This window comes from Oryza sativa, chromosome 9 (genome assembly GCF_034140825.1).
Source record: "Oryza sativa Japonica Group chromosome 9, ASM3414082v1".
Classification (NCBI taxonomy): Eukaryota; Viridiplantae; Streptophyta; class Magnoliopsida; order Poales; family Poaceae; genus Oryza; species Oryza sativa.
This window is the reverse complement of record NC_089043.1, coordinates 10,997,517-11,024,303: the sequence shown is the minus strand read 5'-3', so window position 1 is coordinate 11,024,303 and position 26,787 is coordinate 10,997,517. Positions and strand designations below refer to the sequence as shown.

The 26,787-nt window shown below is 38.1% G+C and overlaps 2 protein-coding genes across 7 annotated transcripts; one reads left to right on the top strand and one right to left on the bottom strand.

Annotated features, from left to right (window-relative positions):
* The first annotated feature begins 1,070 nt into the window (after window positions 1-1,070).
* LOC4346636 (uncharacterized) lies at window positions 1,071-5,741 on the top strand. Its single transcript, XM_015755809.3, is given in 8 exon segments — window positions 1,071-1,507; window positions 2,644-2,818; window positions 2,821-2,973; window positions 3,053-3,306; window positions 3,391-3,603; window positions 3,677-3,769; window positions 3,872-3,973; window positions 5,109-5,741. Coding segments are annotated over 7 exon segments (1,311 nt in total). The 5' UTR covers window positions 1,071-1,507; window positions 2,644-2,700; the 3' UTR covers window positions 5,487-5,741.
* A 6,783-nt stretch (window positions 5,742-12,524) lies between these two features.
* On the bottom strand, window positions 12,525-20,614 carry LOC4346635 (uncharacterized). 6 transcript variants are annotated; one of them, XR_010735149.1, is made up of 5 exons: window positions 20,244-20,614; window positions 19,639-20,128; window positions 17,159-18,378; window positions 16,967-17,069; window positions 14,620-15,058 (listed from the first exon to the last, which is right to left on the bottom strand). XR_010735149.1 is itself a non-coding variant. In XM_066304338.1 (3 exons), exons 1-3 carry the CDS (start codon window positions 20,547-20,549, stop codon window positions 18,703-18,705), a joined length of 855 nt encoding a protein of 284 aa, XP_066160435.1. In that variant the 5' UTR covers window positions 20,550-20,614; the 3' UTR covers window positions 18,361-18,702. The 6 variants fall into 6 exon arrangements, 2 of the variants coding, with proteins under 2 accessions (XP_066160435.1, XP_066160434.1); XR_010735148.1 differs by having other exon boundaries at window positions 14,620-15,346; window positions 17,159-17,989; XR_010735147.1 differs by having other exon boundaries at window positions 17,159-17,989.
* Window positions 20,615-26,787: the final 6,173 nt, after the last annotated feature.

Below are 26,787 nucleotides of genomic sequence, written 5' to 3'. Positions count from 1 at the left end.
GGTTAGTAGCACCCTTCCCTATCACTGATCATATCCATCGAGTGCAGTGGCGGCGGCTCCCACACACGGGAAAGGGAAAGCGTCGGCAAATTTCGCGACGTGGATAGGGAGTAGATGGAAAACGCGACATAGAAGAGCCGACACCAATACTATAGGTGTTGGTTTTCTTTTTTTTAAAAAAAAAACCAACACCTTTAATTTGTCATAGGTGCCAATTAATTAAAAAAAGACACCTATAATATATTATAGGTGCTAGTTTCTAAAAATAAATTCAGTCATGCTTAAAGCAGTGTTGTGGAAAACCGTATTCCGTCTGACAACCGTATTCCGATTAATCGGTGAATGCTTCTTAAACTGCTAAATTGTCTGTGTTTTCCAAAAAGTTTTTATAGGAAAGTTGCTTTAAAAAAATAATATTAGGGGGTGTTTAGTTCCCACATTTTTTTTCCAAAAATGTCACATCGAATGTTTAGATACATGCATTGAGTGCTAAATGTAGACAAAATAACCAATTACACAGTTTGCGTGTAAATTGTGAGACCAATATTTTGAGCCTAATTGCGCCATGATTTGACTATGTGGTGCTGCAGTAAACAGTTGCTAATGACGGATGGATTAGGCTTAATAAATTTGTGTCGTAGTTTACGGGCATAATCTATAATTAGTTTTGTTATTAGTTTACGTTTAATACTTTAAATGTGTGTCCGTATACTTTAAAAACTTTACACCCTGGAACTAAACACCCCCTTAATCCAAATTTTCAAGTTATATAATATTGAACGGAGGGAGTATATTTTTAAAGTCAAATTGTTAATCCAGATAGATTAGTATAATTTGAATGTTTTCGATTTATGGATAATGTTAATTACTCATGGATGGAGGATTTTTCGTTCGGCGCCTAAACCTACCGCCAATGACAGCCCCAAAACATTCCATTGCCGCCCATTTGCCCAAATCAGAATGGGAAATGTCACTTTTATCCTCCATCTAACGAAGAGCAAAACAACACCCAGGGGCATTTGTGCAACCACTATATATTTACAAAGCCTCTCACCCACCAAACCCTAATCCCCAAATCCAGCCGCCACACCATCGGGGCGCCACTCTACCAGAGCCGCCGCCGACTACCGCCGCACCGGAGCCTTCCCCCGCAACCCCGTCGACGACGACCGCTGCGCCGGAGCCTTCCCGTGCAAACCGATCGACGACGACCGCTGCACCAGATCCGTCCCCTACTTCCTCGTCGTCGACAGCCGCCGCAACGACGCCTTCCGCTGCAACCCCGTCGACGACGACCGCTGCACTAGATCCTTCCCCCACTACGCCGTCGATGACTTCCGCTGCATCGGAGCCGGTACCCCGTCGACGACTACTGCCGCACCGAAGCCATCTCCCACAACACCGTCGACGCCTACCGCCGCACCGGAGCCGGGTACCCCATCGACAAGGTCCCTGCACCGTCGCCGTACCTAGCCGATGGGAAGACGTCGACGTCCAGTAGCACGAGGTACGCAAAATTATCTTGTTGTCTCAAGCTCAGATGTTTATGTGTACTGTCTCAAGCTATTAGATGTTATACATCATGTGGATTGATTTGCCGTCCAACTTCTATTAAGAATTTTCTGTGTGCAATCCGATTGAGGTCACTATCTACAATAACAGTTGATGCTATTGCTAGTTTGCTACTGCATATGGCATTGTTTCTGTGTTATTCAGGCGCACCTTTAAATTAATCATGCTATGTTGATTCTCAAATAAATTTGTGCCTCAAGTTGCCATAAGCATCTTCCAGAGTGTGGATTTCAGATCAACAATGGAAATTTTATTTAGATTCTGCTTTGTTTGTGTTTATGAATGTACCAATAATTTGAGTTAGTCGTATATATAGATACAGTTTATTAGGTGAAAGAGAATGATATAATGGCTATATCATTTATATGACCAATGTTGTTCACTGTAAAAGTGTTTCCAGAGTTCTCATCAAAATTGTCTTTTAAAATGGAAAAGTGAATCACCCTGTTGTTTTTACTAGATATTGAAGTAAAGTTGTTTTTCACCATTGATCATTAAATCCCCAATGTTGATGAGCATGGTCTCTTTTTTTTTCATCCCAAATGCCTAGATACTTTATTGTTTCTATTTCTGAAAATGCTTATATGCTTAGGAAATGCCATCAAAATGCCATCTAGTATTCTGACCATTAAAATATGTGTATTCATGTAAGAACCTACACAAAACGAATATGAAAGAACGCGGCAAGAGAAAATCTTGCAGAATATAAGAAGGATGGATGAACTTGGCATCAAAGACATAGCTGCCACTATTAAACATATCGAAACACAACATGCATCTTCAAAGACAAAAAACTCAGGCACCAAGAAAAGTCATGGAGAAGGTTCTGATACATCAGAGTTTCTCCCTGAAGATGATGAACAAGGGGTTCAGTGTGATGATGATTTATATTTAGAACCGGAGCAGCCCGTCCCCATAATGATTGAGGTGCTTCTTCTATCTTGGCTGTGGGGGGGGCTAGGATATCTGCAATAATTTTTCCGCATTTAATTTGTGCAGCATTTGATTATTTTTTTAATGATTGTTGCTAATTTATTCACATGCTTACAACTTTTGTGTTTATTATTGTAGTACCCTCGACAAACTAGACGAAAGAAGTGTGCGACGAAGAAGAAACCTACCTTCAAGATGCCACCAGGAGTAAGGATATCAAAGAGAGTGAGGGCGGGTGCTCCAACCGAAATGCCTCCTGGAGTCTCAACAAGGTCAGCGAAAAGGCAACTCATAGCAGCACAAGGTAAAGGTAATGCCATGAAGAACTGCCTCCAGAAACAGAAAACAATGGTGATGAAGATGTGGGCAGTGGACATTTGCTTCAAGATAATGATGTGAACAGGCCCCCGAGCCATGATGCCAACCATGAAGAGCAACCTGCACAGCAAACCAATTCTGATGTTGAAGGCAAGTTAGTTCAACGAAGAGAAATTTATTATTTTTAACTATTTGATGAATGCTAACATTGTAATTGAATACTCTGTAGTACCTATACGAAGAGGCACAAGAAAATCAAGGCCACCAACTGCAGGAATAATGCTTGACAAGATGACCAAAGCTATGGGAAGAATGCCCATTGCTGTTGCCGAAGGGAAGAAAAGGCCAGATGAACCGGTGCAAGCTGCCAAGTTTGCATCAGAGGCTGGTGTTATCATTAGGACTAAAGTTCATGTCTTCCCTCATTGGAAGCAGTACAAGGATGATGAAGGCTATATTAACAACTTCATGGGCAAGTTATCTGTAAGAGCCTATCTATATTCTTTTATATTTCATCTATTATATGACCTAGTGTTACTCCTTAATGATTGCAATTCAAACCATCAGGTCAGGTTGGCCATTAACCAAAAACACCAGCCAACAAGGGATGCTTGTGCTGATGTATTGCAGAAAGGGATACGACAAACACGGTATAATTTGAAGAAGGCCTACTTCAATGGAGTACCTGCTAACGAGATTAGAACTACCTCTCCCATAAGTAGCATGACTGATGAACAGTGGCTGGAACTTGTTGCAAAGTGGTCAAATCCAAAGAATATGGTATGTCATCTCTAATGACATATTTGTTTCATTTTATACTTGCGACTATGTCTAACACATACATCTTTTGTAGCAAATCTCTGAACAGAACAAGCAAAACCGGCTTAATGTTAGGTTCCATCAGGCTACGGGATCTCGCAGCTATGCTGCACACTTGCACGCTTACGTAAGTTCCCATTATCTTTTAGCATTAATTGTAGTTAAGAACCACTTATCTAATGTAATAGATATATAAAATAATTGATCTGCATTTTCTGTACTGAAATAGAAGGAGAAGAACAAGGTTGTAGAGCTTGATGCTGTGGATGCCTTTGAGGACTGCCATACCAGTAGGGAAAAAGGTCTAAGTGATGCTGCCAAAGATGCAATTGTAAGTCACTCTGTATATTCTTACAACATTGAACTCAATTCCTTGTTACCTATGCCAACATATTATTAATTCAGCTCATTTTATATTTACATCCATAGGATAATTTCTGTCCTTAGTGTGCAGAGATATTTGCAGCTAAGATCATTACAGACTTAATGGAATTTATAGACTCTAACAATGTTAGAATACATACCAAACTAAATTTGTAGCTGCTGGAAAAGACAACTTACCATATACAACATAAGTTGAGATTGGGTTAAAATGCCAAATAAGCTACATAAACATTTTTTCATCAATTGATCCTGGTTGCAGTTTGTATTTTTATCAATATCCCGGGTTTGAGGGTGTGATTCATGAAAATTCATTTTTACCTAAGCTGTTGTAGTGGTGTTTGCATGTATTGAGGTTTTGAATCATATGAACATAAGACTGAACATATTTCAGCCTTTACTACTTCAAAACTTATTTCATTGTAACTTGGAAAAGTAAACTTAATTATGAGGGATTATGTACTCCACACTAGTATTTTCTTTCTAAACATTAGTGGTTTCTAGGGAAAATATTTAGGCATCATAGGAGGAATAGAAAATAACCAACGCTAAGTAACATTGCACCCCCTCCAAATTTTATGAAAGTAGTTGAGGGGAAAACCTTGTTCTTTTATAGCTACCAAGGTGTTCCATCAATCAAAAGCTGCCATGAAAGCTAATCAAATATAGTCTAAAGTCAGCCTTCTGATATATGCTAAAACAGTATCCTAGATTCTGTCAAGAAGCATTTGGCCTGCATTGTTGCTAGAGGCTAGATAGAAAATAATTACATTCTACCATAGTTAGAGCTCAAAATGTTTCTGGTCTCTTTCACAGTTAAGAGGGCAATGCAATATTTCTAAATATGGGAATGCTTGGCTTACTCATATAATTTGTTTCTGTTTTGGCTTATGGAAAACAAATTTGGTTAAATTTGCATTCTATACAAGTTTCCTTACCTCTAGTTTGTGCTTCCTGGTAGCTTTCCATCAGTTTTCAGTGACTTTTTGAATGTGTTGTGCAGCTGCCAGTATTTTGAATGTGTTATGCAGCAGCCAGTTTTTCATGTATCTAATTTCATAGCTAATGTTCAATCATTGCTGCAGTCAAGTATGAAAGCTATTATGGAAGAACCTGTACCTGATGGTGAGACACCAAGAACTAGTGCAGAAGTTGTGTCCAAGGTTCTCTCTCGGGACAACTCCAATACCACGTTTCTGAAAAATGCCGGTCTGCAGATGAGCTCCAAGAAATCAGTGACACCGACAGAAGCAGCACTTCAGGAAGAACTTGCAGCTGAAAAGCAAAGTTCAGCCATTCTCCATGCAGAAGTTGTCGAACTAAAAGAACAAGCAAATCTTGCAAATGAAGCACTGGCAAAGACTCAAAAGGAGTTGGCAGAGTTCAAGCAGCAGCAGGAAGAGAACAATTTGCTCCTTCGACGTATCTTGAGCCTTTCCCAGGGTAACTTAAATCTGTCCTAGTCTCCTTTATGATCTTCTGCACTGTGATGAACTCTATCTACTTATATTAGTTGTTTGATGGTTCTGTGAACTTATTGTCATGTGGTGGACTTGATTATGTGAAATGATGTTTGGTGCTATGGTGGACTTAATGTCATCCTATGGCAAACTTTTGTGGACTTAATGTGAACATATGTGTGCTAGGTTCTGTGAACTTTTTTGTAATATGGTGCTATGTGAAGTTGGTATATGTGATATATGTTGATGTTGGGCCTATTTGTAATGTGCTGTGAAGTTCTGATTGTTTGTCCATGTGATGAATCTTGATGTTGGGCCTATTTTCTTATGTGCTGCGAAGTTCTGATTAATTGTTGCTTGAAATGGGTGAATGCTAAAAATTTCCTAGATCTCATAGTGGGATGGGCCACAACAATATGTGAAGTATGTGGCCAAATGGGCTGGGCTAAGAAAAAAAAAATGAGCGGGCCTTCATCCCTACTGTGCTAACGTGTCATCCAAACAAATCAACACGTGGCAACATCAGGTAAAGACGTGTGTCACAAATCAGATATGTACACGTGGCGCTTCAAAATGAGAGCACGTGGTGCCTCCACCTTCGGCAATGTGGCGTTAGCGTACACCACCACGTGGACATATAAAATGTAAACACGTGGCGTTAAATATGACTGCCACGTGGTGTCTCCACCTTTGGCCACGTGGCATCAGCGCGCACCACCACGTGGACATAAGAAATGCCAACACGTGGCGTTAATATGGCTGCCACGTGGCGCCACCACGTTCGACCACGTGGCATCAGCTTGCACCACCACGTGGACATACCAAATGCCAACACGTGGCGTTAAATACGACTACCACTTGGCTCTAGCGTACGGGAGATGATGATCCAGCGTGGCGTACACGTCATCCGCCACATCACAGCCAACATGGACTCCACGTGTGATAGCCACGTGGCATGGACGACGTCTGTCCTAGCCAGCTGGAAAGCAGTTCTATGACGAGCACCTTCGTCATGGATATAAGCATTTCTATGACGAAATCTACTGTTTAGTCATAGAAAAACATATGTGACGCGACTTCTATGACGAATCCCATTTCGTCATAAATTCGTCATAGAAGTTACTTTATGACGATTTGCGCGTCTTCCATGACAAAAGTAGATTGTCATAGATGTGCCTATCTCCACTAGTGTCATATATTCAGTATAACATGAACATAATGTAAAGTAGGTACTCATATACTCGGAAAGTATTTCAATACCAGAAATGTATTTAGAAGAATATTCTAATAAAAGTACAAAGCTTACAAAAGAGGAAAGGAAAGCTACTAGAGCCATACCCGAACTCTTCCGAAGACTTCCGGACTCCTGATTCCTATTCTAATTCTATTCCACTAGCTAGATACTACTAAACTAAATTTGAGAGGAATGAGAGAGCTCTTGCTTGAGGTGTGTGTTGAAGTGAAGAGAGTGAACTCCTTAAATAGGTAGGTAATGACGGTTATGGCGATTGGAAAGGTCAGTAATACCCTCCAACTGCCATTGGGAGTGAATCTCCACCGTTCCCTCAAAACCCTGCATCCATCGGTTTCATGGGAGGTTCGGCTGAACCTGGGGCCGGCCCAACCAGCCCACATTTTGGCTGGTGGCCCCCTCTACTGCTTCACTTCGTAGACTTGTGAATTTTGGCCTGATTCATCGTGTCAAGTCTGCGTTCTTGGCCCATTCATACACAAGTCTGGTTCTCGATATCGTCCGATTGATCTATCGTCTGAGTTGATGTCAATTTTCCTTCACTTTATTGTCATTCTCTGCAAAAGGTTAGTAGACCTAATACTAGTGGAATATTATTATTCTAACATATTTATGCATTGCAAGCATCACTAATTCTCTCCTGTTTTAGTAACATTGATGGTCGAAACTGATCGATAACGACCGTCAACAGTGGGAGAATCGCTACACCGCTAGTCGAGAACCGGGTGTAGCCTTAACTCGACCATTTGAAGTGGAAATAGTGGGAGAATCGCTACACCGCTGGTCGAGAACCAGGTCTAGCCTTAACTCGACCACTTGAAGTAAATGTACGAGAGATTGCTATGATTGACTGGTTGAGAACCAGTGAGTAGGTGTCTCTCGACCATTTGTAGTCGTGGTACGAGGACCGCTACGCTGCCGGTCGAAGACTAGTCATAGCTGTCCCTCAACCATCCGAAGTCATCTGAAGTCATGGTGCGAGGGTCGCTACGCTATTGCCGTAGTCGTACGTCGACCATTTGAGGTCGTGGTGCAAGGACCGCTACGCTATTGCTGTAGTCGTACCTCGACCACTGGAAGTTAAGGCGTGAGAGATCGCTACGTCCTACTGGTTCAAGAACAAGAAGTAGGAGTCTCTCAATCACCTGTAGGGGCGCTAAAGTTGGTTTATTACATGTGCATCTCATGTGGCCAGCATGACTCACATACCTAACTTATAGCGTATCCAGATGTCCGTTCACAATCATATCGGGTGATCAAGCCGATAACGTTCACGAGGAATTATCCGTTAACAACCTTTTCTCGAATAGCGCAGCTATGGCCGGTGCTATGAGATAGGTTGTCGGTCTTCGTTGGTAGGTATGGCACGACGACTCTGCATTTGTCGAGATCGTTCTGGATAATGGGGTGTACTCGACCACAACCTACTCGAGTGCTCAATTGTTCCTGAAAAATATTTTCTAGAAGGCAAGATATATAGCAGAGAATATCGAGTATGTACTCAAAAAACTGCATGGATCTTCTAGTATTATTAGGATATAACGAGCAGATTAAATATCATGGATTATGTAAACCGTAAACAAGCATGATTTATACAGAAGAAAATAGTGCGAGCCCCCAGTGTTAGACTATAGTTGGCCTAACATCGGAAACGCTCACACAATAGATATTGTATAAAAAACATGCTCTAGGTAAACATAATAATTATTGATCTGACAATATTGTATGATCTGAAAAGTAGGTACCATAAATTGCATATATAATAATGCGTACCTTTGTAGATACATGCTGGATGTATCTACGATATTAGTAGATTAATTTAAAAAACCAATCTACCAATTACCTTGTTGCGTACTCGTTTGACATCATACGGTCTGACATCTTTTGGTACGCCGTGTATCTAGAGGCTTGGTCGATCTCGAGAGATCGAACTGTTGATGACGATGGTTCTGACCTTGTCGGGGCACGTACTCTGGCTAGGTTAGACTTCTCAGATCCAAAGTAGTTGAAGTATCCCTCGTCAAAAAATCCACAATGACGATGACTTGGCAAAACTTGACGATGATCCCGATCCGCCGGAGAACGTACTTCGTTCGGGTCATATCACCCAACATACGAAGTCGTTGAGTAGTTTGCTGTTGAAGAATCCATCTCTTGAACCCATCTCGTCAAAATCCTGAAGCACCAAAATCCCCTACCTGGCGTGCCACTGGCGACGTTTGATGTCGCGATTCCGGTATTTGCATAGTATAGGGATCGTTGGTACTAGGATATATGCGAGATTGTAGTAAAAAAGATGGAGACGAGGATTTTTATACAGGTTCGGACCCCTGAATTGTCAGCTAATAACCCTACTCCTGTTGGCCGAAGCCGGTTGTTGCTCTTATTTACCATAATCACACCAGTACAATATTTGGGGTAGCCTATCTATCTGTTGTCGACATGGCAGTCTGAAGTGCTGTTACGTAGTCGACAACAAAGTAGTCTTCCTCCTCGAATCCACGTCCAGCGAGATCAGAGATAGCGTTAGATCCCTCTTGACGGTAGTCGTAGGTACCGTATGGGGACTACTAGGCTTATCTCTGATGTTGATATCCGGCGGCTTGTCTTGGCTTATGTTGGCTTGTATATTGATCTATTGTTTCGTGTCCCCTCTCCTCCTAGGGGGCATTGTATTTATACCCATAGGTGTCTCCTTGTCCAAATAGAACTAGTGAAACCAATATGCATACAATCCGAGTAGTACTTGTCGTTTCCATGTAGAGCTCTAGTTGTCTTTCCTTATCCGGAACTCCTCCTATATTCGAAGGTTGTTTCCGTATAAGACATGGTATGTGGTGGGTCTTGCCGAGATTTAGTCAACTACTATCAGGTATGTGGTATCCATAACCCTAACTGATACCTTTCAGCAACCATAAAATTTATCAAGATATAATATAAAAGGATTAAAAGCATGCATAAAAAAACATTTGCGTCGGTGGAGACAATTATACCAACATAAATATTACTGATGGTAGTTGTTCTAATTGCTACGCCTTCATGATTTTGGGCATGACCTAGAGATATCACACATCGCACATCACCATGTGCCATGAGCCGGCAGTGATGAATGATAATTTATATTACCGCAGGTTCACCGACATTCTTGGACCAATTTTTACTCGAGAAGTTTATTCTTCGTGCACCAATAAAAAGACAGTTGGGTAGCACATCAAGAACTAAGCTAATCAATCAAAGAGGGTGAATGGTTGATCTACCAAAAACCGATAACTGTTAGCAGAACTAAAAGTTACCCTCGTAGCTGATGGAACTCGGTTTGAGCAGAGTTGATGCATCAGTCTGACCGCGTGATCACACCATCATTGTCTCTAGCCGCCACCGGTCCAACCGCAGTTGCTCGGCCGGTCTAACCATCGCAATGTAATCGGTCTGACAGCCGGTAGCCCGCTGGTGTAACCACCCACACCTGATCAAAAACACAAATCGAAGACTCATGAAAGGAGATTAAATTATATTGCCTATGTTCGTGTTTACAAAGTGTAACAACAACACTTCTCTCAGAAATCTTGACTCAACTCGAAACCTAACTTTTCTCTAAACTTAATTTTTACCAAATCGATATCTAGAGGCCTCAACACATCTACTATTTATAACCATAGATAGGTAATCTAAAACCACTAATCCAACTTGTACAAGAGGTCCTAAACACCTAGGAAACGTTCCTGTACAAGACACAAACTTGTCACATGAAATATTCTCCAACCACGTGCATTGTTGTTTAGTGTAAAAATCCCACATGATATCCAGATTGTTCAAACGACATCTTCTCCCAAACTAACTCCCGATCAATTACCGGCAATACTCTCTCGAGACATCAAGATACACCTACATATGAATCAAACAAGAAATCATATCTGAGCACAAGTTATTTTCCCAACTAGACTCAACAATAGCACACAGCGGTACTACATTTGTATAGAAATTAATCATCTAGAAGTTATAAACATGAATTAATTATGAGTATAAAAAAACAATCCAAAACAGAAAATGACATCGAGCCGACTGGTCAGACCGTCGGGCTGACTGCACACACGCCGGTCTGACCTACCAAACATGCCCGGTCTGACCGGGTCCACACAAGGAGCACCACTACACAAAGTATCAAAACCAATAATCTATCAAACCAATTGTTCATCACAAAATAATAATCAAACACACATTAATCTATCTATCTATTATATACCAAAAGTCCATTAAACTTCCTACAAACACTCCTAAGCCGCCACATGGCAATTTACAAATGCTCCTAGGTCACCACATGGCACAAGAAAATCTGAGAAATTATGAGAAAAAAGCTAAATATCTGACCTTTGATTTTTATTAAAATTAGTGGACCCAACATTCCAAAACGTTAGATTAGATTTATTTTCTCTTATTTTTTTAAAAAAAAATTGTTCGGATATGTATGGGCCACCATCTAATCCACCTGTACGTTTCTCTCCGAATTAGTTGTGCACGTTAAGTTGTACAAAAGTAGTTTAATGTGTCAATCTGAAAAAAACGTAGAAGGGCAACTCTCCATACTTGACGATTTATAGCAATACAAGGATTATGGGAGTCTTCCTCCAACCTCTCCAACTATGATAAATGGTATTTTCTCCTCTCAAAGTTCGCAACGACTCTACTTTAAAAGGGCCAACTTTAAACCAAATACAACTCAATAATTCTAAATTTCGAAATCATTTAATCATGAAAATTCTATAATTAAGAAACCAAACAGAGGACAATTATATATTCATTAATCATGAAATTTAGAACAATTAAACCATGATAAACTATAATTGAGGTTTTCAACCGAGTACAACCCATGCAAACGCTCCTAAGCTACCACGTGACGCTTCTATAAACGCTTCTAAGCTGCCACATGACCCTCTAATAAATGAGAGAAATTCATACAAAATTATGATTGAAAAAGAAAAATATCTAACCTTTTAATTTCATTTAAAAAGGACCAGATAATATTAACCATCTATATATTATATACTAAAAGTCCATTAAACTTTCTATAAACGCTCTAAAGCCAACACGTGGCACTGAGTAAATCTTAAAAATTCTGAGAAAAAAGCAAAACATCCAATCATCGGTTTCCACTCAAATTGGTAGTTCCATTATTTTTAAACATTAGATTAGATTTAGCTTTTAAAAAAACCCCCTCCCATGCGCATGTGCCCGCTCTGCTCCCCACCTGTTTCAACGTTTCAACTTCTCGAGCTCTCTCCCATCTTTCCTCTTCCTAATTAGTCAGTCTAAAAAAACCTCTCTTACTCAGCGATGAAGTTTCAAAAAAAAAAATCTGCAGGTGGTGGAAAAATGTGGTCATCAAGCGGTAGATGATAAGACGATTAACAATTTGTTATATGTCTTATCTCCATGATACTATCATCAAACTTCGTTTCATTTTCTACAATCAAATCAATCGAAACTAATTGAAATCTATCTTCTGGTCAACACTACTAGAAAAAGCATTTTCACAGCCGGGGGAAATGAGTCTTCCCGGACGCTCCACTTGCACCCAAACGACTGCGAAGATCGGCGGCGGGACGCCTGCCTGGGAAGATTTTTTTCCCAGGCGAAGTGGAGCTAAACGGGCTGCCTAGGAAAATATGCAACGTCCGCCTGCAAAAATTAGAATTCGCTGCCTGCGAAAAGAGGTACAAAAATTTAAAAATTGTTACAATAATTATTTGTGATAAATTATTTTCTAATTAATTAATTAATTGATGCATAAATAATATTATTAACTAAAAAACATTTTGATACTGACAAATCTACATAAGTTGCATAAGTGAAAAGCGTTGTCGAAATGTTACAATATTTTTTACATTGTCACTTCAAATACGGTATCTAATTACATTATGGCATCGCGTTATTACATTCCGAAGATTCTTGTATTTTTTGCTTGTAGCCAGGACGCCCTCCGGGTCGAAGAACCGTCTTTTGATATGAGAGTACTCATGATGGATGAAATGGCACAGATGTGCTTTGGTAATTAGCGCAACCTGGTAAAGGATTCCAGTAGAAAACTTTTGCCGTGTTGCTCCAGTGACGAGGAAAGAAGGTTTTGCTCTCCAGCTGCACATTAAAATCATAAATTTCTAAGAATAAACAAATCATCTAGCAGTCGATTTTCATGTGATCCATTGTTTTCTATCATTAAATTTAGTTATTCAAATAGAAAAGAATACGTGTGATAAATTTTCATGTGACCCATTGCATATCCCACCCCTCCCGTACATACGTGTGATGTACATCCCCACATATTTCCTTTCTCTCATATATTTCTCTTTTAGTTAGATGGAAAAAGAACTAAATGATTTATCCAAATACAAAAGGATAAAAAAAAGGGCCACCATATTCTACCCCCTCACTTACCTTCCCACATATTTCCTTTCTCTCCTATTTTCCTCTTTTAGTTAGATGGAAAAAATATTTTATGATAACAAATTTTAAACAACTATATTATCTAAATCATATAGCTATTTTTTTTTCACACCATTAGATTATTTATTATAAAATTTAAAATTGAAGATCCAAATTAACTATATTATTAAAAAATTCATTACTTTGGGTCATATATATATTTTACGGACTAACAATTGTTCACTGATCCATATATGTTTATGAAAAAATCAAATAGATTTTTAAACCTTCTGATTAATAATACACACAAAAATTAGAACAAATTAAGTAGTTTAATTATAAAATACAAAACCCAAAGTATTTTATATTAGATCTACAATTAGATGTATTTATATAAATAGATAACTCAAAACTATAGGACCCATTCTATATATCTTAAAAACAATAATCTCTTCCCATCATCCTGCCTTACTTATACCACTGATCCTCCCCCTCTGGCTCTTACACCCTCTCCTCTCCAATTCAATTATCTTCTCTTCTAATTTTCTAACTAACATAATATTAAAACAGTCATAGCTATTGTTTTATTTATAATTAAACAGACATTAGCTATATTTTGCTATATAAAAGTTAAAATACATCATTTGAAGGTAGACCCTATCGTTTGCATGGACACTAAATAAAAAGAAAATTAATTGAAAATATGTATTGTATTATACTAAATCATTGCACATAACAAAAATCAATTAAACGTTCTTCACCAACTACATAGTTAAAACAACCATAAGCTATGGAATACTCCTATGTCTTTTAAACCAGTGAAACCATTATTACTATCCATTTGATCTATCATATATATAAAAAAACAATCGTATATTCATGGTACATCACATTTAAAAAATATTATCGCGCAATTATATTTCGTTGTTATCATATTCATGTTAGACTGCCATCTCACTCTACATGAATTGGTCATAGATGGATCATCTCTCAAACTGCATAAATCATATTAGGCTTTATAAACACATACAATTACTAGAGCTTCATGTCCCACCCAATTCATCCTTTAGTAAACTATGATAATATATATGCAATTAAAAAAAAGAAAAGCAACTTACTTTTACTTTACACTTATTTGTACTTACGCTGACATGTTTTCTAAAGAAAGTAAGTCTACCTTCTTTTCAAATGATAAAGAAGATTATAAGTAACTACTTATAGATATTACTTAAATATGATATAACATAATAAAGCTAATAGATTATAAAATTATAAAGGCAATTAATGCCACGAAAATAGTTTATAGAGAAATTGCGGGAGATGTTCTCCGGTTAATATTTCACTTTTTATAAGTATCTCAAACTTAGCGCACGACACATGCCCACGTGAATGCGCGGGCTACCTTCCTAGTTTTAAAAAAAATCTGGATAAATCAAAATAGATTGCATGTATTTGCATTGCTCGTGCTCAACTACTATAGCAATACCATTATTAATTTCAGTAGAAGCGGTGCGTTCCTACAAAACCAGACGCATATGGCATAACATTGTTCTGCTTGCTCACAACACACGCTAGCTCTCTATACCTCCTCAATGAAAATGTGGGCTTGAGTAATTCAATTTAGTCTGTCGTGGTTGTGCGTTCTCTGGTGCAAGTTAGAGAAAAGCCATAGGAATGGGAAGCTGCAGGATTCCAGTGGATGGGCTACCCATTGTAACTCGTAGGTTGCTTCCGTGATCAATTGCTTGGAGGACATTTGGTTCCTTGGTGATCGCTGGCAGCTGCTTCTTGGAATGTTATGTCCAAACAAGAAAGCCCGCTGATAGAATTAATCAATGGCTGGAAACTGCAAGGTCACACTCCTGTGCTGTAGTGCTTTTCTGTCTTGGAGAAATCTTGGCGTCTTCTCGCGCATAAAAAAAAAAGAAAAAAAAAAGAAAAAGGTCAATCGTGGTGTACGATGAATATGCAACTGTGCAGGCCGGTATGACCAAAAATCAAATAAAAAAATATTGTATTTTGCTTCTTGTTAATTGTTTGAGCTTCCCAGTACACATAGGCATAACTTATAGGGGGGTGCTAATGGGCGATCGATCGCCAGGACCATCGCCCAGCGATCGCATCCCCCGCCTCCCCCCCTATACGCAGTCCTCCCACTTCTTCCCTTCCTCCTCCCCTTCTTCTCTTCCTACTACAGTAAACCACAAAAAAATTTTAAAAAATCAAATAGTTAGAAAACTTTATGTATAGAAATACTATATATAAAAAATTTGAATTCAAATTAAAATTTAAATTCGAATTCAAATTTGAATTCAAATTTAAATTTGAATTCAATTTGAATTTGAATTTTCAAATTCAAATTTGAATTTGAATTCAAATTCAAATTTGAATCGGGTATGTAAACTTTTGACTTATAAACTTTGGATCTATAAACTTTAGATGTATATAGAAAATATTTGAATTCAAATTCAAATTTGAATCGGGTATATAAACTTTAGTTCTATAAACTTTGGATCTATAAACTTTAGATGTATATAGAAAATATTTGAATTCAAATTCAAATTTGAATCGGATATAATTCAAATTTAAATTTGAATCGGGTATATAAACTTTAGTTCTATAAACTTTAGGTCTATATACTTTACTTTAGGTGTATAAACTTTTGATGTATAGAAATACTATATATGAAAAATATTTGAATTCAAATTCAAATTTGAATCGAATATTTGAATTCAAATTCAAATTTGAATCGGATATAATTCAAATTCAAATTTGAATCGGGTATATAAACTTTTGACTTATAAACTTTAGTTCTATAAACTTTAGGTGTATAAACTTTAGATGTATAGAAATATTATATATAAAAAAATATTTGAATTCAAATTTAAATTTGAATCGGATATATAAACTTTTGGTCTCTAAACTTAAAATGTGTAAACTTGAGGTGTATAAACTTTAGGTACATAAATTTACTAAAATAGGAAAGTAATGTGGTGCCAAAAAAGAAAATAGGTGGAGGGAGGGGGGAGGTGGGGAGCGAATCTGATCGCTACCCCCTCCCCAGGGCGAGCAATCGCCAAAAAGCATTTCCGTAACTTATAGCTAGCTATCTCCAAATATGACCCTGTAACACTATTTTCTTGTTCAGCAACTCGACCCCTCCATTATTTTCTACTTTCGTGCTTTTTGACGGTTTAAAAAATCATTAAGAATCCTTAGTACTAAATTACATCACACTAGAAATATGAACTTTCCATTATTTAGATACGTTTTCCTCAGGTTCAGATTATATGCCATTTTCGTCAAGTGCTCATTTTTGGGATTTTTTTTCTTTTTATGCAGCGATTTGACAAATATAAGGAGTTCACCTAGTCCAACGTATTATGTTATTACTATGAGAACATCTGCGTAGCATCTCAGCAAATATTTACATATACTAGTTTGCTGTCCATGCGTCGAAACAGGAGACTTAACTGAAGATTGATCTATTTGATCATATTTTGCGGGTTGATGCGTATGTACATACGCCATCTAGATATGCACTAGCAGATCAATGACATCTTTGTCAGTGGCGGACACAGGATTTCAACGATGGGGGTACGAAGTTATAGTCTACGGACTATGTACATAGTACCAAGAAACTAGTTCAACATTAAAAATAAACTCAAACCACTAATGGTCATTCAATCCAAGCACAAGCATGCATATATTAAGACAAAGTATATTTCAATACCATACATAACTTACAATAAATGTTTTATAGTGAACAATGAATAAAAAAATAGTACAGAAGTCAGAAGACACAACTAACCATTGCGTATGGCTGCACCACCATAAAGATTGGATCCAATACAGAGGAAGAAAATGCCATTGAATGATACCCATCAGCAACATATATTATATAAGATAGTGTGCTACATAAAGAAAATATAAATGTAGTTATTCACAGTTGCAAAAAATAATTCAAGTATAGAGCCAATATTTCCAAGTTCAAGATACTTACATCCTGTCCATGTTCTGAAAAATCAACACAAGTTGTTACAACTTGACTCTACGAGCCTTTATTGACAGGAAATGACGTATTATGTCTTCATCAGGAACTTGTTGAAAACAATCTCATTCAAGAAATGTTACCAATCAATCATTCAAGTATTCATCTCCTATTCTATTTCTTTGCTTGTTCTTGACATAATTCATTGTGGAGAATACATTTTCAACACTTGCAGTTGCTACAGGAAGGACTAGCACCAATTTCAGTAGCTTGTAGACAAGTGTGTAATTGATATGCTTATTTGTATCAACAAGCTTGACCGAAAGTTCAGCAATGGTGTTCACTTCTCTAAACCTTTCATCTCTACGCATATCAATAATAAAACGATCAAGCTGAATAGGTAGGTGCATGATGTCATTGGCTGAGAAGTCATTGGGATAGAATTGTGCAAGTTTAACCAACATTTCCTTGTCAAAAGAACCAAATGAATTAGTGGGATTGAATGAAGCCACGCAAACAAGTAAATCTGTGTTCACCTCATCAAATCTGTCATTTAGTTCTCTAAGTTGTCTATCAATAACACTCAAAAACATTTCAATTTTAAAGCGGTGAAGATTCTGCACTTTACCAAAGAAGCTTGGTGATCTTCCAACCGGCTTGTACCTAGCATCCATCTGAGGAACTTTGACTTCGTTCTTCATAAAAAAGAGGTGACTTTTTTTAAAAAATTCTCCCACCCATCATCTTGCCGCAACATCTCCAATTGCATCTTTGTCAAAACAATGAGCTCAACCGCATTCACAATATCTTGCGCCCTCCTTTGCAAAGCTGTGTTTAAGTCATCTGTGTATCCAAGAATAGTGTTCAACAAGTGTGCCATGAAAACAATCTCAAATGACACAAATGATTGTAATGCAGTTTGAGCTTTTATAGCTTCCGTGCTTTGTGAACGATCTTTTCCAACTTGTAGTAGAACCTTCCGGATTGAGCGATACATAATAAGAATATGTTGCACTGTTTTGTAGTGAGATCCCCAACGTGTATCTCCTGGCCTACCCAAACCCATCTCTTGATTCAGACCCTGCCCACTTTCAATTTCACCCAATTCCAAAGCTTCTACAATCTCTTGAGCTTGAGCAACTCAAAGCATTTGATGTTTCTTACAAGAAATCCCAATAGTATTCAACAAATACCCAAGTTACTCAAAAAACCAAACACAATCACCATTCTCCCTAGCAACGGCCACAAGAGTTAATTGTAGTTGATGTGCAAAACAATGAACATAATAAGCAGAAGGAGATTCATTCATAATCAGCTTCTTTAGACCATTAACCTCACCCTTCATGTTACTAGCCCCATCATATCCTTGACCACGAACTTTAGACAAGCTCAATGATTGTTGCATTAGTAAATTCTTGATAGCATCTCTAAGTATCAAAGCTGTAGTATTCTCAACATGCACAATACCAAGAAAGCGCTCAACCACCCTCCCTTTCTTGTCAACATAACGCAAGCAAAGTGCCAACTGCTCATTTTGATACACATCGCTAGACTCATCAGCAAGAATTGAAAAAAAACTCATCCCCAAGATCTTCCATGAGAAGTTTAGTAGTCTCTGTAGCACAACATCTAATAAGCTGTTTTTGTATCCTAGGGGATGTCATTTTACAATTCTTTGGAGCATTCTTTAGAACAACCTCGTTGACCTCTTTGAAATTTCTAGCCAACCAATTTAGAAGCTCAAGAAAATTTTCTCTATTGAGTGATTCTTTACTTTCATTATGCCCACGACAAGCCAACCATTGCCGTAAAAGAAATCTCAGGCACTTAAGTGAGTAAGTTAAGCGGGCCATATAAACAACCTTATCATGTTTGCTTCTCTTCCTTAAATTCTCACCAATTGCTGTATTAGGTCTAATGAACATATCATATTTCTATTGAGCTAGATTAAGTGCACTACTAACAGCCACGTGGCTCCCTCAAAACGCTCTCATGTTGCCACGTGGCACAACGAGAGAAGTTGAGGACTTCCTATGGCCCGCGCGTGCAATACATGGATTTATCGTGAAACTTGAACCAACGAAGATTATAGTTCCATAATTGACAAAAAAGATTAGTTCCATAAATATATGTATGCAAGGAAAGATTTGAAATCAATCTCAAAGCAAATTTTAGGCATGTGCAGCCCATATATTTTTTGTGAACCAGCAGAAATTAATTCCATAATTGTGTACGTCAGGCAAAAATTCAAATCTATCTCAAAGCAAAATTTAAATAACATATCCAGTAAACAAAAATTAAATTGCATATGGCAAGATTAGTTTCATGATGGTTCCATTGTCTAAAGCCCTCATTCACAAAACTATCCCCACCAACATAATTAGTTCTATCTTTGAACAAGTAGCAAACAAAACAGAATGCAGCATCCTTTTCCTCACTATATTCAAGCCAACTATACTTATCAAACAAGCTATGTATGAAACGACGTTTACCTCCACAATTTCTTTGAGGAAATTGCTCTAGTGGTGGTCGACAAGGCCCAAGTGCAATATACTTCATCCTCACTTCATCTTGCTGATACACACTATAATCTGAGATGGCAATCCTCTTTCCAGGATCATGTGGAAGAAAACCAACATCCTCATCAACATCTTCTAGCCAATCATCTTCCTCTTCAGATTCTGAATTTGCAACATGAGGTTTAGATACTTCTATGCTGCCATCTACATCTTGAGGTCTTGATACTTCTATACTTTCATAGGGCACTTGAGTTTCTGTTTGTGCAAATCCAACTTCACATGCTCTACTACACCCAATCTCTTTAGTTGCAGGTGCATGTATAGTAGCAGGTTCAGGGTCTTTCCTCCTAGCTGAATGCTCAGAAATATTATTGCTATCAACTATAGACTTCAGTTTCTTTTCAGCTCTACCCCACATTGATTTCAAATCCACAAATTTCTTCTTCTTTGAAGGCTCTACAACCTAAATCACAAAATTATGTGTGTAACAAATCAATCAATCGCTCAATTCTTAATTTTTCCCAATCAATTGGAGGACAAGATTAAAATACAAACTACAAAGACACTAATTTACTGACCTTCTTTTCCATGGTTGTCGGCGTCGGCCTCGGCCTCTGTTCTTCTCCTTCCTCAGCATTCTCCTGCTGCTCTTGCTCCCTCGGATGTGGCACCAGCGGCAGCAAGAGAGGCGCCGGCAACAAGGGCGCCATAGCCGGGTTAGGGTTGGGCGTGAGAGAAGGGGCGAGAGGAGGAGCCGGATCAGAGGGGCCGTCCCACCTCGGAGGTGGAGCATCGCAGGAGCTCCGCGGTAGCGCTGGCGCGGCACGCCGGGGCCCTGTTCCCTGCCCGCGGCGAGTTGCTCGGCCACCGCCACCGCTCCTCATGGCCCTCAGCTCGAACTCGCGCTTTCTTTTTCTTTTTTTTAGAAGCGATACGCCGTGTGGGTGGTGCCGAGGCAGAGAGGGAGGGGATACTGGGATAGGGTTTCTTTGTGGGCTATTGGGCCACCAATTAAGATTGCTCCTACTGGTATTTTGGCCCAAGTATTGTATATATATTATATATAATTTTTTTTACCAAAAAATTTGGGGGTACAACTGTACCCCCATGTCGCACCATGTGTCCGCCCCTGATCTTTGTAATAAAAACGTATTTTAAGACTATATGAAAAATTCCGCCTTGTACTTTTTCATGTGGACCAAACAATATTATTGTAGGATGATAACTGGCCAATGAGGCGAGAGGCTCCCCCAATTATATATTAGGTCTCTAGTCCTTCTACAACCAATATGGAACCATTCAACAATCTCCCCTTCACACACATTAGTGTCCCTCAGCCCTTCACCGTTTCCCCACGGTCCCTAAGGTATACGGGGCTTGCAGGCACCCACGGTCCATCAGGCCTTTACACACTATGTCTCTCGGGCCAGAGATGTTGAACTAGTTAGGCTCTAATAACAATTGTAGGATCGTAAAGGGCCTTCCCCACCCTAAAAAGCTAGCTAATGAGGTGAGGGGCTCCCACAATTATTTATTAGGTCGCTTACCCTTACACAACCAATGTGGGACTATTCAACAACTATGTACCATGTACCAGTTCAAACTCGTTGATAAAACCATGAAACAGCAAAAACACAACTTAACATCCAATCAAAACAGAAGAATTCATGAAACAGATTAAATCTCAACACCACGAAGTTAGAATCTTTAGGCATCCCAAGCGCCTTGCTCTAACGCGTCTGCCAACTCCTAATCGTCTGTAAAGCGTCCAAGCATGTGTCTGAAGGAGATGCGCTCAATGTCCACCAACACGAACCATACCAAGGATTAAGCTAATAAGCATTAAATTTGTACCAAGCTAGAAAAAAAATACAAATGTAGTAAATGAGCCATATGAACACCAGGTTGCTATTTCACCATAAAACAAAAGTAATTGCCCCAGGTTTAGCTTATATTTGCATATACAATTGTTAACAACTTGATCATGATTTCAATTATTTACAGATAGCAAAAATCATAAGTACATTCGTCCTATTAGCTAACAATTGAGTTTCTTCTGCAGTCAGTTTCTTACCATTCGTCAATGCGTCCAGTTAACCCATACAGCACTATATGAGATGACATCAACACTCCAGATATCATGTAGTTAATCATCGAAAGTTAATTAGAAGGTTGATGAAAAATAGTATATACCTTATAGATTCATATGTGATTCATATATTATTTGAGATATTGCTCCATTGCTCTTTTATGGTTAACAGTCGGAACCAAACTTGTTGCCCACCTAATTTGAGAACTATTCATCACATGGATGGCTTCTCTACTATACCCTATGTCCTGAAAATACAAAAGAATTAGGCCCAATATGTATTAGATAAATATGAGATAAGCAAATAAACCCTGATTGATTTGTCAACCTGGTAGTAAATTTAGGTAGCATCAATGATCATTTGGGAATAACTAAAAAAATATATCTATACCTCTATACCTATACTAATTGGACACTTTTCGGAGCTCTTACGTTAATCAGATTAATCTAACCATTGATTAACTAGATCATAAAATCATGACCGTAGATTAAATATTATAACCATGGACCTTTAATTAAAGCCCAACACGTGTCCGGGCCACCATTCAATCTATACGGGCTTCCTTCAAGGTCTACAAATTGTGCCCATATCGGTCTCAGCAGTCGGACTCGACTTTGCACACGACGAGATCACAACACGGCAGGCTACGTCGATCTACTTGACCTTGCAGCCGAGGAACTCCATCGACCAGACGCATTGGCGAGGAAGTGTTTTATCGATCACAGATTAATCTGACCATTGATTAACTAGATCATAAAATTATGACCGTAGATTAAATATTATAAGCATGGACCTTTAATTAAAGCCCAAAACGTGTCCGGGCCACCATTCAATCTATACGGGCTTCCTTCAAGGTCTACAAATTGTGCCCATATCGGTCTCAGCAGTCGGACTCGACGCTGCACACGACGAGATCACAACACGGCAGGCTACGTCGATCTACTTGACCCTGCAGCCGAGGAACTCCGTCGACCGGACGCATTGGCGAGGAAATGTTTTATCGATCCAAGATATTGATCTCTGCAGGTACGATGGCTATTTAAAATACTCAAGTGAGCAAGATCTGATTCAATCTTTTTAGGGTTTCATTCAGTTGTTTCTTACATGTTTCTCATCTAAACTAACTATAAATTAATTTAAGATTAGCACTTAATTAGAAACGCAAGCTACCTGGAAATCTGCAGATGATCTCAGCAGTTAATTAGCAGCTCAAGCTACCTGGAAATCTGTAGATGATGCGCGTGATCATGGACTTCTACATATGTGCTATACTTAATTTTCGTTTGTAATTGTGTGTCCATCTGAAACATAAATCTTGACTCGGGTATGCCGCGATTTGAGTATTTGACCCTATAATTAAATTCAGGTGTTTACATATTCATCCATAAATCCAAAGTTCTGTTTGAATCTAGGTTATCCATCGGTGACCATCGCATCTACAATCGACTGATGCATATAAGATGATTCATCATTACATCTACAATGCACAAAGGTATCCCGTTAATTAAACTCCCACATCATGTGATATGATATTCTTGATTTTTTTATTTTAATTGAAATAAAGAATTAATTATGTTGCTGATCTTTTTTATTGCTAATGAGAAAGTTCACTATAAATTAATAACAAGTTTTAAGTGGACATTTCCTTTTTCCAGATAAGTTAAACATACATCGCTAACAAATCTGCTCCATGCTTCATCCAAATACATTTGTTTCAGTGAATCTATGATTTCATCGAAATTTTAATTTAGCATACTAATTTAATGTATGATGTAAAAGTGCTAATTAAAATCAAGTATCTAAAAACAGGAGCATAGTACCAAATTAGGAGACCAACACAAGGACAATACAGGTAGTGATTTATTCCAAAATTCAAAATTATTAAAACATGGAAATGACTTATACTTCAGATGTGTGACGATATATATTACTTTCGAATTTTGTTATTTTCAAATCATGAAAGAACCATTGTTGATTCCAAAATTTGGAACAATCTTTAATCACGATAAAACAATAATTAAGACTTCAAACTGAGTGTAATATTTTTTAATTAGGAATTTTAAAACTAAATTACGAAGATGCTATATATATTTGAGACTACTCCACATGGAATACAACTTGATATTTAATAACTACGAATATAGGAATCATCAAATCGTGAAAAAGGTTAACTCCAAACCAAGTTTGTTTCTGTACATATTAATTCAAAATTGCTAAACTATTATATAGCAGAATGCTCACAAGAGACAGCAAAACGAGTATAAATCTATATTCCTAATACTAAATTTTGAAATTATGTAATTTCAAAAAAAACATAAAGTAATAGAAGAAATATTAGAATGGGTTATATAAGAAATTACTAATTATGTTTTTGGCCACTATAATTTAAATGAAAGTGTTTTGTATCAACTTCTTTTAAACAAAATATACTTATGAGTTTAACAACATAATTTATCATTATCCAGTGAAATTTTAATATTCTGTCATTCACAATAACCCTGCAATGCACGGGTTGACGGCTAGTGATGGTTAATTGAGAATGGATGAACTAGATGTAGCGTATTTAATGTCATGGAAAGTAGCTGAGGTGAAGAGTTATGACTAGATAAGAGCAAGTCACATAAGCCCCTAAGCACCTGCTATGCAAGGTGAGGTAGATGAAAGAAGAGAGGTGAGAGAGTAGGAGCCACCCACTATGTGTAAAGGGCAACCTTGACACAGACTGTGTAACCTAGCTACATGTTCAATACACCCTTGCTACAGCTTTATCTGAATTGTAACATCAAAGTTTAGATAGGGATGGTAAATGGGAATGAGAGGAGTATGGAAGAATACTGGAAAGTAAGGCTTCAAGAGTTGTCTGAAATGTTTTGGAAGAAGGCATTAGCCCAAATCAAAAAAGTTTCACTCTCTATACGATTCAGGCAAACTGAGAGAATGAGTTAATTCGTGTAAAGAGTCCTCCAAATTTGGACCAAAGGTGTTTTGTCTAAATAATTTTGTCATTCATTTGCTTCCAAATATGTGCCAAGCTACCAATAAAACTTTCTCTACAGGAGAAGATTTAGAACAAAACAGGTTAAAAAACAGGTTATAAACTCTCTACCAACAACATAAGGGAATGAAACGTAGAGGGAAAAACAGGTTAAAAATTAATAGTGGAATATAATTTTTCACATATGAAGAAACCCAAAATATTAGTGATGGAAAACAAGAGAAACTTTAAGAGTTTTCATGATAATGCAATCTTCTATGTTAATTTGGAACATAAAACTTCATCAAAAAAATTATTCGAATATACAAATTTTGCATGAATTTTATGTAAATAAAACTAATTATTATAAATTTATGGAAATTTATATATTTATGGAGAAGATTAAACCGGCTACAGGAGAAGATTTAGATAGAACAAGCGATAAACACTCATCTCATAAGCGAACGGAAGGTTTACGGGAAAACCTACAAAGGTATTTTGCACTCTCGCAGTGAAGGTGTATGATTTACTGTGCAAATCGATAAGGATGGACGAACTAGCTAGGTTAGAACTAGGTGCAATATTGATAAAACGATTTAATTGGCTAGATTGGATTGTGAGTAGATTGTTTCTCCTATTGAACCGGTCTTGTCCCTTATATAGAGTTGGTCCTGCCTCCTACAGATCCTACTCTATGTCCAACTTGGCATAGAAACCAACGGGTACCCAAAATATACCCTCCCTTCCGAGACCCGATAAAACAGACTCGGGATCGGAACCATCCAAGATTTAAACTTTGGCACTCTCACTATCTTCGGTGTTTGATCATTGCAAACTAGCCATCCAAGACAACGTCATCATCATTTGCATCGGATCGAGCGACCAACTGAGCACTTGGGTTCATTGATGACTCAACAAGGCTGAGTCATGTATTGGCAATGGGAAATTATATATTTTCTTTGCAAAGGTTGAACTATCTCAAAAGTCAACTTTCCTGTAATTCAATTCAAGTAATTGTGGTTTTGAAGTAGATATCCAATCAAATAATTAAAAATTTCCCAAATTCACATCCAAAAGGTCCCTAAATTCACTTTACCTGTTATAATTCTTCAAATGGGGAATAGGAAATTCACAAATGTTTTCCCAAAATAGATGCCATTGTCACCGGAGTCCCCAAATTCACATTGAAACAATACCTAAATATGGCACTCACCAGCAACCCTAGCTCACGCACCATCATGGATGAGGCGACCTAGGATCTGCTGACGTTGTCGACGTCGTCGCTGATCAACAAGCATCGCCACCAACCTCCTCTGCAACTCGCATCCACTGGAGCCAGCATGCTTGACGCCCCTGAGCTGTTGTTGCCAATGTTGTGCGCGCCGCAGCACTTGCCACTTCTAGTTCCATCCCTCGCTGCGGTGGTCAATGTCACGCGAGCCCTTGGATCGCAGTTGTTGATCTCCTCAGTCGTCTCCACTGCCTAAGTTGTTACTCCCAACGACTGTGCCACAAAATCCACTGTTGACACCACCATGGAGAAACAACACTTTAATCATGATTTTCATTAGGCAGTGCTTCTAGAGGGTCGCTTGTAAAAAAATAGCAATATTTTTGCAAGTGGTTCTATTAAGAAAATCACATGTAAAAATCTATTTTCACATATGGTTGGTGATTGGGAACCATGCATTTTCACAAACAACTTGGCATTTTTACTGGGAGTAAAATTTTTACGCAGGCTGACATGGATAGATCTCATACGTCTATTTTTGATCCTATGGTACTCTTCAAGTTTGTATTACATATATTGTTGTGCTACATATTTTTCCATCTTCTCATGTCTACCTTGCTCGATCTATCTACACTAGATAATGCTACAGTACACTATTTCTTCCGCAGTGACACACCAAACAGACTCTGGGTTATAGAAAGAAAAATTGGCCGAGGTGCACCTTTTGACAATGGAAAAAAATGACTGATGTATGTAATGTTTTTATATATAATTCTCAATATTATTACAGAAAACTAACTTCTCAATCAAGAGACATCTCCGTCTTG

Bases quoted from the DNA above. Each gene is read 5' to 3' on its own strand.
- LOC4346635 (XM_066304337.1), bottom strand. From the start codon at position 20,549: ATGAGGAGCGGTGGCGGTGGCCGAGCAACTCGCCGCGGGCAGGGAACA. The intron at 20,129-20,243 runs GTCAGTAAATTA...TTTGTGATTTAG, and splicing joins CGACAACCATGGAAAAGAAG to GTTGTAGAGCCTTCAAAGAA.